We start from the raw sequence: 17,063 nt of genomic DNA on the forward strand, positions 1-17,063 counted from the left end.
CAGTGTGAGGATACGACCTTGTAAACTAAGCATACCCATTCTCTGGAGTATGTGTTAAATGTGTATTTTAGGGTGAGAGCCTGGCTTGAGAGAACCAACAGAGGTGGTCCTGAGAATGAAGCTCAGCTGCTTAAGAGTCAAGGACCAGAGATGAACAAGTCTCACAGAGAGAGGAAGAGTCAAGGCCAAGGTGACACCTAGTCCCTTCTGAAGAGTCAAGGCTGTAGTAGATAAAAGAGAGAGAGCCAAGCCTTTCTGGGTTTTGCATGGTAAGCTCTCTGCATCTGTGGGTCCAGAATCTGTGGAGTCAACCAAGCGTAAGCCAAAATACTAGGGAAGAATACTATGTCTACCGATCGAGCATAGTCCTTTCTCCTCGGTCATTATAATAGTGATTTACATATCATTTACATTACCAGGTATTATACATGATCTAAAGATGATTTAAAGCCTGGAGGGAGGATGGGTGCAGAGTCCAGAAACTCTTTCCCATTTTGCATTAGAGATTTGAACATCATAAGCTTTACTATTCAAAGAGGGTGTGTCTAGCTAAATGGATGCTTGTTTGCCATGATGGGATCCAGGACATCATGGGATACTAGATAGAATTAGGTAAATCCTTAGAGGTTCTCAAATACAATCTTGGAGGTGTCCCATGGAGAAGAAGAATTTCAAGGCCATGAGGCTGCAGGCTAAGCCTCCAGCTTAGTGACTGCCACCAACCCTTCACTTCAGCCCTTCAGGCATAGGAGAGCCCTTGTAACCTAACAGTTGGTGTAGAAACAGGAAGTCACTTTTATTTGTTGATGTTTCTAAAGAACCCACGTCTGCGAATACGGGAGAAATCTTAATGTATATATACAATTTTATCAAGCAAAGCCAGCAGGTCGCTCTCATCTGATGCTTAGGATTAACCAGGATGTGGATGTTGCCAACCATGTCTCAGCTAGGGCTGAGGTCAGACAGGTCAGGAAAACTGTGATGTCACACGTCACAGTGATATATAGATCCTGCCTCCAGCTTGAGCCCAGTCCTCTACCCAGTTCCTTTCATCCTCCACTGTAAACCCAGAGGCACAGGCATGTGGGAAGGTGCTCGGAAAGCAAGAGGATCTTCCTTCAGGGAGACGCACACTGCCCCTTTGGGCAGTCTGTCTGTCTGTCTGTCTGAACCCTAGAAGGATTCTCCGGGCATTGGGAGGGAGAACTAGGGACATTGGGTGATGGGGGAGGGGGAGATTGATGTGAACTTCAATTCTAAAGTTTTATTTCACAGTTTCACACACACGCACACACATGTGCTGTATGGTCCCCTCACCCAATATTCTCCCTTGTCACCCTCTCCCTCCCACTCAGAACCCCTTCTCTTTACAGTTCCCCCTCCTATTTTCATGACTTTTTTTTAAAATGACACGTTCTATTTAATTAGAGTTGCTGGCATGAGCAAGGGTGGGAGGTTATTTATTGAGCAAGAGCAACTTGACACCTCTGAGGACTATCACTTTTCCTTCCATGGTTCCCATTACTAACTCCCTGCAGTTGATCGGGAAGGGGCGGGACCTTTGGAGTCCCTCTCCCACCCATGACAGGTGTTGATGGATCCAGGCTTGGACAGGTGGCCTCTGTTGTTGTGAGTTCCCGGGTGCAACAGCTGTAGAAGACTGCGTGGCATCGCCCTTCTCCCCTCATCGTCCAACTCTTACATTCCTTCTTTCCCCTCTCCCTGAGCCTTGGAGAGGGTGCTATAGATGTCCTGTTTGGGGACAGGCACTTAGCATCTCTTATTCTGTGATAAATTATGAGTTTGCATTAACATTCACTCACTGCGGAAAGAAACTTCTCTGGCCAAGGCTGAGAGCCGTCAATCTATGATAAGTCCTGAAATTCTAAACCTCAAGTGCTGACCTCTCCTGAATACTTACCTTATTATGGCTTTGGTTTTCAGAAATCATGAGGTCCAATGGATTTTGTTTGGCAAACACAGAGACAATAGTCATTGACCACAGCGTACCCAACGGGAAGGACCAGCTCCTGGACGCGGACTCCACAGAGCATCTGTGAGTACATAGCTTCTGATACGCTTTCATACTCGGAGTTGGAAGCTGGCGGCCTGTGCAGTGCTCTACGGGGAGGAATGGACGCGGCCCATTCCAATACGGACATAGCTGCAGACTGCCAGTTTCGGGGTTCCTATATTAAAAGCGTGCCTCATATTCTGGTGAGAGTTTGCTTAACTGCTCTAGGGAGAGACTAGTCACCCAGTCACGAGACATGAGGGGAGTTTTGAAAACGTTGCAAAGCTCCAGCATCTAGTTCATGCTGGCTCTGAGGTATGAAACCCTATCTTCTGGTCCAGGATCCAGGATACTCATGCCTTTACACTTCCTGGACTAGGGCTGTGGCACACATGTGGTCTCATACGTTTATGAGTGCTTCATTAGAGCCTTATTCTAGAGAGGAGCCTTGATTTCTGAGAGCTGGACAACCAAAAGCCACTTACTGTTGCCTGCATTCCCCACCTCCGCAATGAGCTTCTCCCCAGAATGTGCTGCAGAGAGCCTGCCACCTAGTGGCCAGCAGGAACAGCCACCTGCAAGCTTGGCTCCTGACAGTCAGCTCCCTGGTGAATCCCTGGGGTAGCAGAGTCCTCAGACAGGGTGAAAGGAGAACTGACTTTGTTTCTGGGTGTCCCTGGGAATTCTGTGGAGGCAGACCTAGGCCCTGTAGCAGCTGGTGGTGTGACAAGGTCTCCAACTGACTCCTCTGCCACGACAGGCCCTGGCCAGCACCTCGTCACACAAAGCTGAAAGAATTCTCTTTTCTTAACACTCATTCAGTGTGCACCATCCCTGACAGTCAGAGGTCTCCAAGGAACTGCATGTGATGGGTGCAGCATCCCGTGGTGTCTTGGCCAGGCATGCCTAGTAGCTAGGCAGGTCAGGGGATTACTCTGTCAACACAGTTTCTCACCACATTCTCAGGCAAGCTTCTAAGATCACACCCTCTGTGAAATTCTTCAGCATTCCCAGTAACTGCTCTAGAACATGCATCAATCTCTTAGAAGTAGGCTGGTGAACCCCCAGAGATTGGAAGGCTGGTGGCACTTGGTGCTCACATGTGGCCCTGGGCTGTGAGTAGGGGCTGCCATTCAGTGGAGTCTCTGCAGAGAGTGTGCTAATTTGACCCAGAAGGAAGGTGGGCACCAGTGAGTGAGCACTGAGGGCGTGATGTGCCTGATGGAGGTGGGACAGGAGAAGCAGCAGGGCCCTTGGCAGTGCTGGTCCCGAGCCATTTTGGCAGTTCCTCAAGCGTCCCTTCTTTCCTCCCGTCTTCAGGACATCCTTTGGTCTGAGGAGGGTGATAGAGGGAGAGCAGGTGGTGGGAAGTTCAGGATGGTGCTGTACACACACAGTGTAAGCTCCCCACATCCACACGATTTTCATCCTCCCGAGCCTGAGTCAGCCTAGATCACACTAGGCTTGGCCACCAGGTAGAGTTTCCCTCCATGACCATAGGAAGCCACCTGTAGTGCCCTTTCCTGGTGTCCTTGCAAGCTCCTGTTCCCTGAGGACATATCGCTGACATCTGCCCATCCCCCTGCTGCTCTCCAAGCTGACATGGGCCTGACACAGAATAGGAGCTGGAATGTCACCACGAAGAAAGAATGAGAGCCCCACTGACCCACTGAAACAAATGGGGACAGTAATTGCAAGGGCACCAAAGCTCAGAAGCTCTTCCTGTGCAATGCCACCTGTGTTTTCTAGTCTGTATATCCAGGGTTCTTCCCTTGTGTCTGCTGCGTGTCTGGGAAGGACCTCATTGATGCCCCTTGTCCCCTTCCACAGAGCCTGGATCCCCCAGTGTCCTTGACTCTAGCTGCGGTCCTGTAAGGTGGCCTTCACCTCTGTCATCTGTTTCAGGTTTGAGAACGGCGGCGAGTTCACCGCAGAGCTGGAGGATGGCGATGACCCGGCAGCTTATGTCACCAACTTGTCCTATTACCACCTGGTTCCATTTGAGACAGACATTTTGGACTGAGCCTCTCCACTGGGCCATCTCTGCCTCAATCCTTGACTGCATGTCCTCATGCTGTCCACTGTGTGGCCCCAAGGGCCAAAGCTGCTGCTCAGCCTGGGCCTCCCAGGGTCCTGAAGTTCACCAGGCCTGGATGTCCTGAAAGCGGAGGCACAGGGGGCTCTTGATGTCCACAGGCTGTCCCTAGGCTGACTCCAGCGACAGGAGACCACATGTCCTGTAGCTCTGAGAGGCCTTCTACCTGCCCTCAGCCCGCCAGCTTGCCTCTTCTCCTGGGACACACTGTTCCTGCGGGCCATGCTTCCTCTTGTTCTCATTGCCTACTTGAGGGGAGCATTCCGCTTGGTCACATAGTTCTGACTTCCCACGTTTCTCTCATGTGTCAAAAGGCACAAAGCATTCCAAGAGGATTTTTGATAAGTCATCAAGATCTGGACCACAAGAGCAGGGGATATTAAGTGACTCAGGGCTTCCCTGAGATGTGTGGCTTTTGTTTGTTTGCTTCACATCTCCTCCCTGGAAACGGGGTTTGGGGTCATCTGGAAGGAGTGTTGTTCGCAAAGGGTCAACCCTGAAGGGGAGGGGGCACCGGCTTCAGGGAGGGGAGAGCATGCACCGTAAAGTGCATATGAACCCAGCGTAAAGTTTTCCTCCAGAGAAGAGTTCCGTCTCTGCCAGCACCTGAGTTCTGCCAGGCTATGATACTGTTACCACCACCAAGGGTGCTTGAAGTTCCTCCCCTGGTGCACTCAGTGGCATAATTGCCCTAATGAATCAGGAAGGATGGGATGGGAGGAAGGGAAGCTTACAGCTTGGACCACAGGAAGGTCTGGGTCCTGCGAGCTCGCCTCCTCACTGTGTCTACTAACGACCAGCACTTGCTAATGTAAATAATAGTAAATTATTGAAAATTCTAATTCTTTTACAGTCTGTTTATAATCTATTTTAATTAAATAAACTCTATTGTTCTACTTTGATTGAGTGGGGTTGTTTGTGTAAAACGATGTGGTTCATTTTGTCCCTTGCCTAGGGACAAAAAAGAAGGCAAAAGCTGACATCCAGCCCCCACCCCACCTCCACCCTGAGACCTGACCCTAGCACTCACTCTTCCTGACACACTAGTATTTAGGAAATGTGTTCTCTCCCTGGGGAGTGATCTATTCAAACCAGATAATGAACAAACAGCTTGGGGTGGCTTTCATTTTGACTTAGGGGTTTCCCCTTCTCTGCTTTCCTCTTTGGCAGTCACAGGAAGCTTCTCTGGTGACCCAGCTACAATACAAATGGTATTTCCGTGAATTTTTCCTTCCAGCTGTGTTCAACTTATAATGCATCCTGCTTTTCACATATGCTACTGAGGGACTGAGTAGTTAGTTATCTTTGTTGTCTTACTGTCAAATTAAGATCAATACAAAAAAAGTTTCCCTTGGTGATTAACATCGACACCAATAAAACCAGGCATGGTACATATGTCTTCCATCTCTACTTTAGGGTAATAGAAGCAAGAGGACCAGTTTAAGGTCTTCTTTGGCTATATATGGAATTCAGAGACCCCTATGATACATGAGACTCTGTCTCAACTCTCTTCTATTACCCCCATCCCAGGAAGAGAAAAAGTGAAGTACAAACAAACAGGTTTTGTTGTTTGTTGTTGATTGTTTTGAGGCAAGTTCTGACTAGCATGAATTCCTTCCTCAGACTCCTGAGTGCTGGGATTGCAGATGGATATTCCTTATAGTGTAAGGTGTGGTTACTGACACTCAGCATCCTCACAAAGGGTATAGGCTGATGGATCTGTGGTAGACAAAGAGCTTGTCCAACACCCAGGAAACCACCGCTGCTGTTTATGGGGGCTGCTATGGTCAGATAGATTCCAATACAGAGAAAAACTCTGACTTGTTAGGTGAAAGATCCCAGTTGTGAGTGTGGGCATAAAGCAAGCACAGGAAACTTGGCCAAGTAAGACAATCATGAGCTTGCAGCCTTGTTGTAGAAAATTATTTTAAGGTGTGCCACTTTTGTTTCTGCTACATTTAACTCTGTAAAGCTGTGGTTCTTTGTTTAAAACACCTGATGGTCTAATAAAGAGGAGCAAGGTTAGATGGGACTGGCAGGCAAAGAGAATCTATGGGGGAGAAACCTGGGAGGAGGAGAAGCAGCAGCAAGAGAATACGAAGAGGAGGACGTCAGGGGCCCAGTCACCCAGCCGCACAGCCAGCCATGGAATAAGAAGGAAAATAAGATATACAGAAGTAAAAAAGATAAAAGCCCAGAGGGGAAAGGTAAATGGGATAATTTAAGTTAAGGAAAGCAGGCAGAAAACAAACCAAGCTAAGCCCAGGCATTCATAAGTAATAATAAGCCTCCATGTAGTGACATATTGGGAGCTCATGGCGCCCCCCCCCCCAAATCAAACTCATACAACACAGCCTCTAAATGGTCAGTTCTGAGAACTGACATGGGAGCAGGTTCAAGTGTGAGTTGCACACACCTGTCATCCCTTCATCCAGAGACCTGCTTCTCCCTTTGCATGGTAGGTGACCACATCCCTCATACTGTCCCGGCAGTCAAAAGACCATGCTGATCTAGGCATTCACCTTTGTTACTTGAGCTTGCATTTTTTCTGCTCTTCACAATGGACAAACAGCTCCTAAGTAGTATGTAATTAAAGACTTTTGGGGCAATAAAATAACTTAAGTCAACTAAGTTGGAAAAGAACGTCTGGCACATGCTATTCACAGGCCAAAGGATCCTTCCTTTTCTGTTTTAAATAAATGCTAGTCTTCTCCTGTGAGGCTTACATAAAGTAAAAATGCAAAATATGATCATCAACAAACTGGTAGTGCCCTCTGGTCACTGCACACAATTCACATACTCTGTAGTCCACGCCCTCCTTGTAGACCAGGCATGTGTACATACCACCTGGCCATTCAGTGGACTGTGGTTCATCCTAAGCATGCAGTTCTCACCTACAAAGCACTTGGTAGACATTCTTGTAGGGGTATTAGTGGCCACCCTGCCCTGAGCCATGTATCATAACCTTCTCCTTATGAGGAGAGGTGACATTCTTGGCTTTTCCTTAAAGAGAACATTTTGTTCCATCTTCAGCAATGATTTTTTTTTGCTGTTGTCTCATATCTATATGGCTAGTGTACCACTTCATATCAGCATTATATTCTTACTGTACTTTTAAATGTAGATTTTGTGTTGGCAAGGCCAGGCCAATAGATCAGGAGGTAACAGTCACTCCAGGGATCCACTCCTAAACACTGCATTAGGGACTTCAAACACTAGAGCCCAAATCATACCATTGTTTAAGGCTTTTGCTAATAAGAGCCCATGATCCTTTAGACACGTTTAATTTTTCCAGACTTCTGGGTAAAATTGGGTTTTCTGTTATTGTCTCCTATTTTTTGGGTAGGGTAAATATGGAGTAGTGCGGGGTGTCAGAGAATGGTCAGATTGCCACAGGCTAAGGACTGCTGACAGCCTTACAGATGGTAAATTTGAATGCCAATCTCACGTGAATACACCATATTAAACTATCTTTTGGGGGGTTGGTTTTTTTTGAGATAGGGTTTCTCTTTGTAACAGATCTAGCTGTCTTGGAACTTAATTTGTAGACAAGGCTGGCCTCAAAAACACAGAGCTCTGCCTGCCTCTGCCTCCCGAGTACTGGGACTAAAGGTGAATGCCACCACGCCCGGCTCATATTGGACTTTTTTGAACCACACAGCCAAACGCATAACGGACGGCTCAGAAAACAGAACTCTTAGAATTCATGAATGACTAGTGTGTTCACCTACTTACTACAAGGAGGAACAGTCAAACCGATATAAAAGCTACAGGAATTTGAATAGAGAGAATTAATTAGATCAATGCCATTGAAAGCATCATCAGTACCAATGCTTTGGAATTTTCTTGGAAGACATCTCTTATACCTAAGACCCAGTAAATAAGTGGTATAAGAAAATTGCTCCACTGAGGTGGCTACAGCGTGTAGAAGCCCTTGTGCATGGGCCTCGCAACCTGAGTCGGGTCCCTGGATCCCACAACGTGGCAGGTAAGAACCTGAGCCTGAGTGTTATCCTCTGCTCTCCACTAGTGAGTAAAAATTTGATATATATATAAGCAAAGAATTTACCGGAAGCTATGAGGCAAATGAAGAGACAAAAGCGGTGGTGTCACCAATGGGAAGGTGAACTCCAGTTTCTCCACATATACATGGCCTTGCTTAGGCAGATGTGACTGAAACGGTCAGAAAAAAAGGGGATTTGAGGGAGGACCCTCTTCCTTGTCCTGGAGCACCCTTAATCATCATGAAGATGCTTCTCCAGGAGGAGTGTGTCTGTGGGGCAGTGGAGGGGGGACATGTTTCATGTTCTAACCATGTCCTTGTGGATGGAGTAGCTGATGTGGTTAGATTGGTCAAGTTGATGTTTGATAGCACTGAACAACTTTCACTGTGGCTGACTGCCCTTCCTGAGTACTTATTTTATATATATATACATATATATACACTATACATATATACACTATGTATATATATAGTGTATAGTGTGTGTGTGCATGCATACATGCTTGTAAAAGTCAGAGACAGTTTGCAGAAGTCAATTCTCTCCTGTTACCATGTGGACCCCAGGTATCGAACTAGGCGACAAACACATTCACCTGCTGAGCCATCTTGCCAGCCCCCGAGCCACTTCTTTTCTCGACATTTAAGTATGTTCAGATGGGTCTTACAGCCAAGTATTGGGATGAAGTCTTCCTATTCGAAGAGTATGCAAGTCATGGCTAATCAATTGAGTGTTCATTTGGGAATTGCTAATCATGGTCGCTGCTCTTTTCTTAGGAATTTATTTAAAATTTTAAATCAATAGATATTGTTTGCACATGGCACAACATTCAAAAGTAAAGTGTTGCCCGTTGAGATGCTAGTTCCTGCTAACCCTTGCTGCCTAGCCACTCAGTTTCCCTATGTAGGAACAGCTGTCATCACCAGTTTCCTGGGTAACACCCGAAAAGCGTATAATTTTGTTAAAAGCTAGCATAACATGCACCTGCATCTTGCACTTCATGATTTGGATGCATATTCTCAGGAGAGCTTTTCCTTTCTTTCTACTGACATCTGTTTATTTGGCTAGGCTATGCTCTTCCTTTCTTATATTTCCCCATGAAACGTCCTGTTCCCTTTCTCTTTTAATTAAAACCTGAAAATCAATAACCACATACTTCAGAAATTATCCATTTACTCAAACTCCATTAATTCAACAGATAGGTACAAGGTGTCATCTGCAAGAACACAGGCTGTTCTAGCACAAGGAGTGTACCAATGAATAGTGACATTCATTTCTAGCAGATGGGGGATGCATAGACTAGTTAACAAGGATAACAGATGTGAAGGGAATGGGTACGGTTTGAAATGCAATGACTATATAGGTTCACCTGGGAAGGTGAAATTTGAACAAATCCTAAGAGATGTTGGGGGAGGAGGTCCTTTGAGAGCCTTGAGGACCTTGGAACCATTATAGACTTTAGCTTTATTTTGAGTGAGACGAAAACTATTGTAGGGTTCCGTGTGTAAGATAGGCTGTGTGTAAGCACCAGTCTTGGTTTGAGGTAGAGAAAAAGATTTGAGGGGGTGAGTCTGGGAGTAGGGAGACTATTGTCAGGCCATTTGGGATGCTAAAGCAAAATGCCTTCAACTTGGTCATTTATGAACAACAGAAACTCACCCTTCACAGTTCTGGACTAGAAAGTCCAAGATGAAGAAGTCAGTAGAGCTGAGTCTGTTGGGAGTCCATCACCTTGTATGTGTTTCTTCATAGCAGACAGAGCAAATAGGGTCCCTACAGCCTCTCTTATAAGAGAACTAATCCCATTTATGAAGCTGGCGCCCTCATGGCTAGTCATGCTCCAAAGGTCCTCTTGTTTATTGAGCAAATGTGTTATGATGTTACTTTTGAAGTGCCACAGAGTCCAGAAACATGAACTAGAATGAGAGCGGAACCACAGCCAGAGTCACGAGAGAGCTGAGTGCAGCTGGGGATGGTAGAAGGACGGGTGGTACTTATTTTGGAAGAGAGAAGTTTGGAGGTTGTGGTCCTGCCATTCAAGAGGAATGGGATGATTTTGTCTTATTCTTAGCAAACAAACAAAAACTAGCAGTAAAGAGATGAAAATTTCTGGTGCTACATTAATGTAATATATGTGAAATTTCTGGAGATGAAAAATCAGCTTTACTGGAAAGAGAAACTTTCAAAGAAAAATGAGATGAGTGATTCTCAAAGTGGCATCCCTGAACTGTAAGCATTGGAATCATCTGAAATATTTCATGGCTGATTATGGGCATAATTGCAATGAAAACAATCCGTAGAAATAACACAATTAAACCAAACTTACTTCATTTGTATTAAATGTTAAGAGAAGTTATTTTCAAATCAAGATAGGTTTTGATCAATTAATATTAATGTCCAACAGATTATACACCAAGAAACTGATACTACTTTGCATCCTAGCATAGTTATTTTAGTTTAAACCCTTTGATTTGAAGTTATTTCAAGCAAGTTCCTATTATAAATTTAAGTTTGTCTCTTAAAATGAGTGGGAACTTTTTCAAATAGAAATACTCCTAATGAAAAGACAGCCGTATCAGTAGCAGAAAATGGTAATGAGTTAAGAAAACTTGCTATATTTAAAACCATTCATAGCAAACTACTAGGAGGGAAACCAAGGGTAGCTGGTAGACAAATTGTCCTGGTTTGTTTGCTTGCTTGCTTGTTTTGTGAACCACTGAGTTTAATTAGGGTTAATCACAGGAGCATGGGCAACTTGCAGGTGGCTACGCCACTGATGAAAATTTCTTTTTCCCCCCTCCACAGGGAACAGAAAGATGGGGAGACAGAAAAGGACTTTTATAGAGTCCCAAACTCTATGAAAGAACCCTGTTCAGGGATGTGTAAGATGTTGTCTCTGTCCTCTAAAGAGAGAGGATAGCATGTTCAAAACCATACAGCAGCGTGGCTTGAAAGAGAAGGAGGGGAAAGGGGTGAGATGTGGAAGGAAAAGGAGAGTAAAAAGCTTGCACTTACAGTAACAGGCGTGAGCAAGGAGTTGTGCTAAGACAGCTACCAGGTCATCTGGAGAGTTTCTTTAGCGCTGTGGAGACAGGACCCCATGATGTCATCCTCTGATCAGCCTCACCAAGGCAGTCCACTCAGGAGCACACACACGTTTAGTCCATCGCTGGCCATAGGGCTGAGCTCCACAAGTTTTGTGGTGTTTGCCTTTATCCGGCCCACACTCCAGGCTCAGATTGAGCTTAGAACCAAGCTTCTTGCAGAGCCCACCTTTTTGTGAATGTGACTGGCAACCAGATAAAAAACAGCTTGAAAGGCCCCGAACTCATCAGTAATGCTTAGCCCTGATGAAGTGAGATCTAGCAACCATGCTCACCCCACCCAGCCTCACTTCCAGACCTTGGAAATGGTGTCTTGTGTGAGAGAAAGGCTGAACAGCTATGTCAGAAGAAGCATATTGTAGGGCCTTAACAGCACTTTCCCCTACAACACTTCAGGCCTTCCAGGAGCCCTTGTTTTCCTGGTAATCCAGTTCAACTTGATCCTCAGTAGTCTCTGGGGAACTTGTGACCCCTGGCCCCAAACACACACCGGGAATAATGTCTTGTCTTACTACAAAGGAAACACCAAAGAATAAAGGTGGGGTGGCCTGCTTGTGTGCTCCAGAGCTGGCTTATCTACTAAAGGAGTACCAGAAGCTGACAGAACCCTGGAGGCTTGGAAAATCCCAGCTTGGTCTACAGGTGGCAGCCACACGCCTTCCACAGGCTTTGGCAGATGGACTGTGAGTTGAGTGTCCTAAATACCTTGGTCTTGACATGCTGGCCCAGTGTGGAGGCCAGCCTTACATCTGGATTTGCTGGAATGGCCATGCACCTGACAAGATGAGCATTTCAGAGGATGTGCTTCCTCATACACTCTTCCCCTGAATCCACATTGAGATTGACAGCCATCTCCAACCTCGGGAACCACAGAGCTAATGTCCCTGCCACCACTGACCAAGACATTGCATTTCAGTGGAGTTCCTGATGGGAAATAGATTTACTATCTCATGTATTTTTGTTACCCACACTGCCACAAGCACCCCCTCTACCCTGACCAGAGTCCACAGTCAAGTAGAAGTCTGTTTTGGAGATGAATTCACTTGAGCATCTTTAACGTTGATGAACTTATAAACATCCAGCAGGATTGACTAGACTTTATCATCTCCTAGATAACCAACTGGGAACGCTGACTTTGAACGGGATCTAGCTGATGCTGGTGCAGGTGAGCTGGTGAGCTGACACTCCATCCTTCCTCAGGATTAGCTTTTCCCCTTCCAGGCTGCCCTTGGAAACCATAGCTCATTACTTGACTGTCCTTCAGGGTTAACTTGGACGGACTCCTGGTTCTTCTGTTGTTACTCACTGTTGATAACTGTCATCATGCCTCAGTGGTGAAGTGGTTGTAGGCACATTTCTTTCTTTTCTTGTATCAGTAGCATCACCATTGTTAGCCCAGTCATGAGGCTGCAGTGCTCAGATTGATCTGTGTTCATATGCTGGTTCTACCTTAAGCAGCCCTGTAACTTTGTTTTATTTAAAATTAATTTAACTACGACAATTCTCCCTTTTTTCTCCCTTCAATGATCCCCTAACATACCCCTTCCTGGTTGTCCTTCAAATTCATGGCCTCTTTATTCACGAACTCCTTATTGTATGCATATATGTATTTACATATTCATATATATTCCTAAATATATATGAATAAATTGTTGAGTCTGTATAATGTTACTTTATTTATGTTTTCAGGGCTGATTATTTGGTACTGGACAACCAGTTGGTGTGTTCTTCCCTGAGGAGGACCACCTCTCCGACTCCAAGCTTTACTTAATTGGCTGTAGTTCTTTGTGTAGGGCATACCTTGGTAGTAACCAACATCTCTCTAATTGGACAAGTGCTAGTGAAATCATAGTTATCGGAGGAGAATTCATAACTATTAATTTACTAAACCAACATAATCCCTGACCAGAGCCTATAAACATTTGTCCCTTTACCACAGTCCTGTAACTTTGACCCTGTCACATGACCTCTCTGAGTTGCTCATAATGATCTCAGTTTCCTCAATTGTAAATAGAGATAAAGATAACTACTTATCAGCATTGGTATGAGAATTAAATGAAGAAAAGATGCAAAGCTCTCTGCTTTGTCTAGAAAATGTGGCCAGTAAGGGACAGATTCTGTTATTAGACTTCTATTTTTCAATTGGTGTTAAGAGTTTGGTCTGGAACAGCTTATATTTGTTTCCCTAGAAGCGAAGCAAGCTGTTCATGGCTAAAAATACACATGTATATTTCTAATTGAGTCTAGGTAGGGTCCGAATAACTCAGTTTGTACATGTACTTCTGGTTCCAGAGGGAAGCTAGAAAGATAGGCCCAAGCCCTGTTCATTTCTGACATTGGAATAGACCTGCTCTCCCCAGGCTCCCAGGTTCTGTTAGCAAATTAGCAGCTGGGAGGGTCACCTGTCTAACTCCAGGAGGGCTCATGTTTCTGTGAGTGGTTCCCATGGAAATACTTAGCAGGGGTCTGTGGGTGTGCTCAACCAACAAGCAGAGACTGGGGTGGGAGAGATAAGATGGGAGACAGTGGCCTCCTGGAAAGCATGCCCTTTGGCATGTGTTGAACTTCAGCCTCTTCGGTAAGTGCTGTCTGTTTGTCTGTCTGTCCATCCACCCAGCAGAGCTTCTCTGGGAATCAGACCCTGAGAGAGTGTCCAGCCCACACTTCCATGCATAGGCATAGTCACTGAAGCCCCTCCCTCCGCTTCCCTTTTCTTCCATGAAATCTGACATCACATTGCTTATTTGCCTTCAAGTACCAAAACCTGGCTTTAGTATGAAGAACTCTGACCCCTCCTTTGTCCAGAGTCAGAAATCTAAAACCACAGGGAAGAGGCTCTGTAGTAACTATTTCCTTATCACCTGGATAAGGTATCTAACAGAAGCACCTTAAAGGAGAGAGGATTTTTGGCTCGTGGTTTAGGAGTGTACAGTCCATCATGGAGAAGAGGTGTGGCAGAGCTTGTGGTAGCGGGGAGCAGGCATCTGAGACTCCCCAAATCTTAATGAATTAACAAACAAACAAAACCTTGGGCCAGAAGTGACCCATTTTTTTCAGGTCCTAAATGTCTCACCAGCCTCCCAAAAATGTGCTACCAGCTGGGAATCAAGCATTCCAGGCTGTGGGAGACAGCTCACTCTCAGACCACAGCAGGCTGATGGGGCTCCAGCGCTCGGCCTGCAGCAGCAGAAAGTCTGGAGAGTGAGTCACCATGAGAACCACAGCCTAGTTATAGTGACCCTGAAATAGTATGTTGAAGACAGCCGCCGAGTCATCACAGCACAGCTCTGAGGAATTGTCAAGGTTTGTCTCAGAGCTAAGTGGACTGAAACACCAATTTCCTGCTGATTGGACCTGACAATAGCAAGATTGTGATGAAGCTTGCTTGCTTGTGCTTGCCTCCCCTCCTCCCCCTTTCCTCCCCCTTTCCTTGCCCTTTCTTTCTTTCTTTCTTTCTTTCTTTCTTTCTTTCTTTCTTTCTTTCTTTCTTTCTTTTTTCCTTTCTTTCTTTCTCTCTCTCTCTCTCTCTCTCTCTCTCTCTCTCTCTCTCTTTCTTTCCCTCATGACTGTATGTGTATAGTGTGCATACATGTATGAACATGCATGTGGATGTGTGATCATGTATGCAGAGGACAAAGGTCAACAATGAATGTTGTTGTTAAACAGCATATATTTTATTTTTGAAGGAGAGTCTCTCACTATGTCTTGGGCTAAGACATAAAACCTATTGGTTTTTGCCTTCCCCTCTCCAGCCCTGGAGTTTTGTGGCACTATGCTCAGCTTTTTGCATGGGTGCCGGAGATCCAAACTCAGGTCCCCATGCTTGTACAATAGGCTCTTTACTGACTGAGCCATTTCCCCTTCTCTGAAACCTTCACTCTTAGAAGCAAGGTATAGGGCATACACCTGTATTCTCAGCAGAGAGACGGAGGCAAGAGGATCAGAAGGTTACAGCCATCCTTGGAATACAGAATAAGTCTGAGGCTAACCTAGTCTACATGAGACCCTATCTCAAAAAAAAGAAAAATCAAAGGAAGAGTTCTTTCTGCTTACCATTTTCCTCTGATAGCTTGCAGAGATTTTCAGGTAGACAGTGATAGTTTAGTTCACAGCCACTGAACAGCTGTAGCCATGATATCAAAGTTCTTTGGAGCTCAGGTGACGTGGCCTTAAAGTGTGCATTCTTACATGCGTTCCGTCATTCATCTTCTACGTACATACAGGACAGCTACTCTGCATGGATCCTGGTCTTGCACAGAAAGACAGATTAGGACCCAATCCAGAGAAATCTGACACTGTAGCCGGAATGACATCCCATGCAATGCTTGGTTACAGCTGGAACGTGTACCCAGATAGATGGACCACAGAGAATCCCAGTGTAGCTGGGACTCTTGGGTGCTTTCTTGAGTGAGTGATTATTACACTGGAGTGTGGAAGGATTGGGGGCTCTTTAGTGGGGAGTAGCCCGAGAGAGAGGAGCAGAGGCAAATGCCCTGAGGCAAGGATTGGTCCAGAGCGCTGCACACTTTGGCTCATCTTCCCACCACTGTTCAAGAACCAACTGAGGGAAGCAGCAACTGTGAGCGTATTGCCCAGAGCTGGAGCACACTAGCTCTTCCCTTCCCAACCTAGGACTATCGCATTAGTGAAGCCCTGGCAGACGCCACTCCCTTCACAGGCAGTGCACACCTGGGATTTAGGTCGATTTTTCAGCAGCTAGGGCTCAGGACACCAGGAATTGCCTGCCCTCAGTCTGGCCTGTGAAATAACAAGGAGGTGAAACTATGGTTTTTAATAAACAGGTGGGTGACAGGCTGTTGTTGCCTCAGGAAACTCCTAGTGGGATTGCCTCCTGGGACCAGGGGTTTCTTCTCTGTCACTTTCCCTTGTCAAAGAATTCTTAGTTTCTTCCTCACATAGCATCAAAAGACCAGGGGACAATAGGAATTCTCAACTCTAGTCTCAGCTGAGCCACAGTTATCCCTATGGGCTGGATTAATTATCTATGTGGAGCGGTTACACGTGCAGCCGGTGGGTTTAATCAGTGAGATGAGACACAGCAAGCACAAAAGGAAGATCCTGCTGTCTCCCTAAAGACAGAAAGGCTCCCCCAGCACTCACTTGCACACAAAGCCCAGAGCTGCACTCTCTGTGGGTGTGGGGAAGATCCTATAGTACCTTCTACAACGGGAGGAGAGGTGTCACCAGGTCCTGTATCCTGGGAACAGTGCCTGGGGCCAGAACGTGCAGATCTAAGATTGGGTGTAATCCTCCTGAGGCTTCTTCCATGTCTTGTCTTGATCATCACGGTGAGACGTGTTCATGGGCAGGCACAGCACAGCACAGCGTCTTTAGCAAAAATTCTCATCTCAGCATGGAGTATGTGAAATCAGAAACTGGCAGAATCAGGAGAGAGAGCCCAGCCTTGTTGGCAGAGGCTACTCAGACCTGAAATAATTACACAAAACTGTATTAATTAAAACACTGCTTGGCCAATAGCTTAAGCATATTTCTAGCTAGCTCTTATTCCCTAAACTAACCCATCTCCATTAATCTGTGCATCACCATGAGGTCGTGGCGTGGCCTACCAGCAAAGTTCCCAGCTGGCAACTTACATCTTTTTCCTCTGGTGGCTACATGGCTTCTCTCTGACTCTGCCTTCTTTCTCCCAGCATTCAGTTTAGTTTTTTCGCCTAGCTCTATTCTGCTAAGCCATTGGCCAAAACAGCTTTATTCATTAACCAATAAAAGCAACGCATATACAGAAGAACTCCCCATACTATTTCTGCTTAATAGGTGAAATCAAGCCAGGCGGGCAGGGGTGGGAGACCTTCTGGGTCATGGATCTT

General features: G+C 45.8%; 1 protein-coding gene across 1 annotated transcript in view; it reads left to right on the forward strand.

Moving 5' to 3' along the window:
* Positions 1–5,011, forward strand: part of Pxdc1 (PX domain containing 1) — a 29,071-nt gene extending 24,060 nt beyond the window's left edge. The window contains exons 4-5 of the mRNA XM_075969932.1: positions 1,945–2,056; positions 3,920–5,011. Of these exons, the coding sequence (XP_075826047.1) occupies positions 1,945–2,056; positions 3,920–4,037 (230 nt within the window). The 3' untranslated portion in view covers positions 4,038–5,011. The remainder of the gene's footprint in view (positions 1–1,944; positions 2,057–3,919) is intronic.
* The last annotated feature ends 12,052 nt before the right edge of the window (positions 5,012–17,063 follow it).

Source organism: Microtus pennsylvanicus, chromosome 4 (assembly GCF_037038515.1).
Source record: "Microtus pennsylvanicus isolate mMicPen1 chromosome 4, mMicPen1.hap1, whole genome shotgun sequence".
Lineage (NCBI taxonomy): Eukaryota > Metazoa > Chordata > Mammalia > Rodentia > Cricetidae > Microtus > Microtus pennsylvanicus.